We start from the raw sequence: 2592 nt of genomic DNA on the forward strand, positions 1-2592 counted from the left end.
ACTTGGAGCATTCTGTCACAATGTGTGCTACTGTCTTGTTCCATGTTCCAGAAGCCATACATTTTTCTGACACATCCTCACCATATATATTTTTTCTCAAGTTGTTTGTTTTTATCGCTACAATTAGGCTCTCTGTTTCTTTTTTTTAATTATTATTATTATTATTATTATTATTATTATTATTATTATTATCATCATCATCATCATCATCATCATCATCATCATCATCATCATCATCATCATCATCATCATTACCACCACCACCACCACCACTTTCACCACCATGCCCATCACCACCACCACCACCACCACCACCACCACCACCACCACCACCGCCACCACCATCCACCGCCATCATCATCATCTCATCATCATCATCATCATCATCATCATCATCATCATTAATATTATCATCATTATTATTATTATCATTATTATTATCATAGTCATTGAGATTCTCAGGCATATGGAAAAATATTAAACATGTTTTCGCTTACATTTGTTGAATTTTACTTTGACTTACCATCAATATTGGAGGCATTTAGATTGAAATTGTTTACATTCATATCACAGTTACCAAATAACAAGAGTTCATGTCTGTCAGAACACTTCAACCATCAAACTCCACCACCCCAAACACCCCCCACCCCCCACCCCCCACCCCCACCACGTAAGCACTGTTTCTGTCAACAAAACACAGCTAAAAGCAAAACTATTCTAGAAAGAGTTTGGTGCATCCTGATTGGTCAATGATGATCCTGGCCTTCAATGGCTGTTTCCAAACACACCATCAGGGTCCCTATAAAAGCTAAAATCTTCTTGGTTTGATGCGCGATCTTACATTAGTCGTCGCCATGTTCAGACTTATAGTTCTTGTAGCCATTGTGGCTGCAGCAATTGCCGGTGAGTTATAAAACCATTTCCAACTATTTGATTCTTTTTGTTTTAGCACTCAATCTGAAAATTCTTAGACTTTAGATTACTATACATCAAATCCATTAATAATTAGAATATATAGATATATATAAAAGTTCCATATGTACACTCATACATACATACATGTGTGTATGAGCATGTTTATATATATATGTATATGTATATATATAATATATATATTTAAAGAAATTTGTTGTGTAAGGCTAGAGCAATGTGAGAAGGTATTGTTCTGGTCTTACACAACAAATCTCTTTAGAGTAACACCACACAATGCTTCACTATAACTACCTCATTTTATATATACAAATATTTCATAATTATAAACATAATTATAATTAGGAGTCAGCTAATTGCTTCACCATGCACCGACTTTAGAAATAGGAGCTAAAATTCCTTTTCCGCTACCATAAAGATCTCCCAGATACAACACTTTTTTACGTAGGCAAAAAGAAAAAATAAAGAATCCACACGACTCAGATTAATATTGAAATCATTTTATATATATATATATACACACACACTCTTTTACTCTTACTTGTTTCAGTCATTTGACTGCAGCCATGCTTGAGCACCACCTTTAGTCAAGCAAATTGACCCCAGAGCTTATTCTTTGTAAGCCTAGTACTTATTCTATCGGTCTCTTTTGCCGAACCACTAAGTTACAGGGACGTAAACACACCAACATCGGTTGTCAAGCGATATTGGGGGACAAACAGACATACAAACACATACACACGTATACATATATATATACATATACGACAGTCCTCTTGCAGTTTCCGTCTACCAAATCCACTCACAAGGTTTTGGTTGGCCAGAAGCTATAGTAGAAGACACTTGCCCAAGGTGCCACACTGTGGGACTGAACCTGGGACCATGTGGTTGGTAAGCAAGCTACTTACCACACAACCACTCCTATACATAAAAATTTAGATAAGTTCAGATTATGGGATTACCCTGAGTTTCACGTCCATAAAGTGCTTAGCTTTACGGCATATCATCAGATCCCAAACCTGTTGGGGTCTGATGATACACTATAAAGCTAAGCTGAACATATCTAACTTTATTTATATAATATATTGCTCGAGAACTTAGAATGTACTCTTCTTTTTGGGATTTATGTTTTACCAACAATATATATATATATATATATATATATTTACACACACACACACACACATATGCATGCAAACATGTATACATGAATACACATAGATACACATAAAAGAGAAGAAGCTAATTATATGATTATGATACATATATAATAATGACAAACTTAATTCAAGGATAAAGTGTACTACTGTTCAATAAAATACTCCAGTATATTAAAAAATAGTGTTTATATATATATATATATATATTTAAATAAATGTCCTACACTTGAAGCAGTCTTTCCAGGTTGCTACATTATGGGTCAATTGTGACTTCTGAAGAAAGTTTATCAGGTTCTAAATAACTTCATTCAATCATAGACCTTATATCTAGATATAAGTAAATGTAGGTATGTGTGTGTGTATATATATATATATATATATATATATATATATATATATATATGTATGTATTATAAAAATTTATAATACATAATTATAATGGAATAATTACTATGAAACATCGTGTAGAATATATTGTATAAAGGATTGCAGGTAAGGCCAG

At 33.4% G+C, this 2592-nt stretch overlaps 1 protein-coding gene across 1 annotated transcript in view; it reads left to right on the forward strand.

The window, feature by feature from the left end:
- The first annotated feature begins 755 nt into the window (after positions 1 to 755).
- Positions 756 to 2592, forward strand: part of LOC115215599 — a 52930-nt gene continuing 51093 nt past the window's right edge. Inside the window, exon 1 of the mRNA XM_029784819.2 lies at positions 756 to 903. Within this exon, the coding sequence (XP_029640679.1) occupies positions 828 to 903 (76 nt within the window). The 5' untranslated portion in view covers positions 756 to 827. The remainder of the gene's footprint in view (positions 904 to 2592) is intronic.

The sequence above is a fragment of the Octopus sinensis genome, linkage group LG9 (assembly GCF_006345805.1).
Source record: "Octopus sinensis linkage group LG9, ASM634580v1, whole genome shotgun sequence".
Taxonomy (NCBI): Eukaryota; Metazoa; Mollusca; class Cephalopoda; order Octopoda; family Octopodidae; genus Octopus; species Octopus sinensis.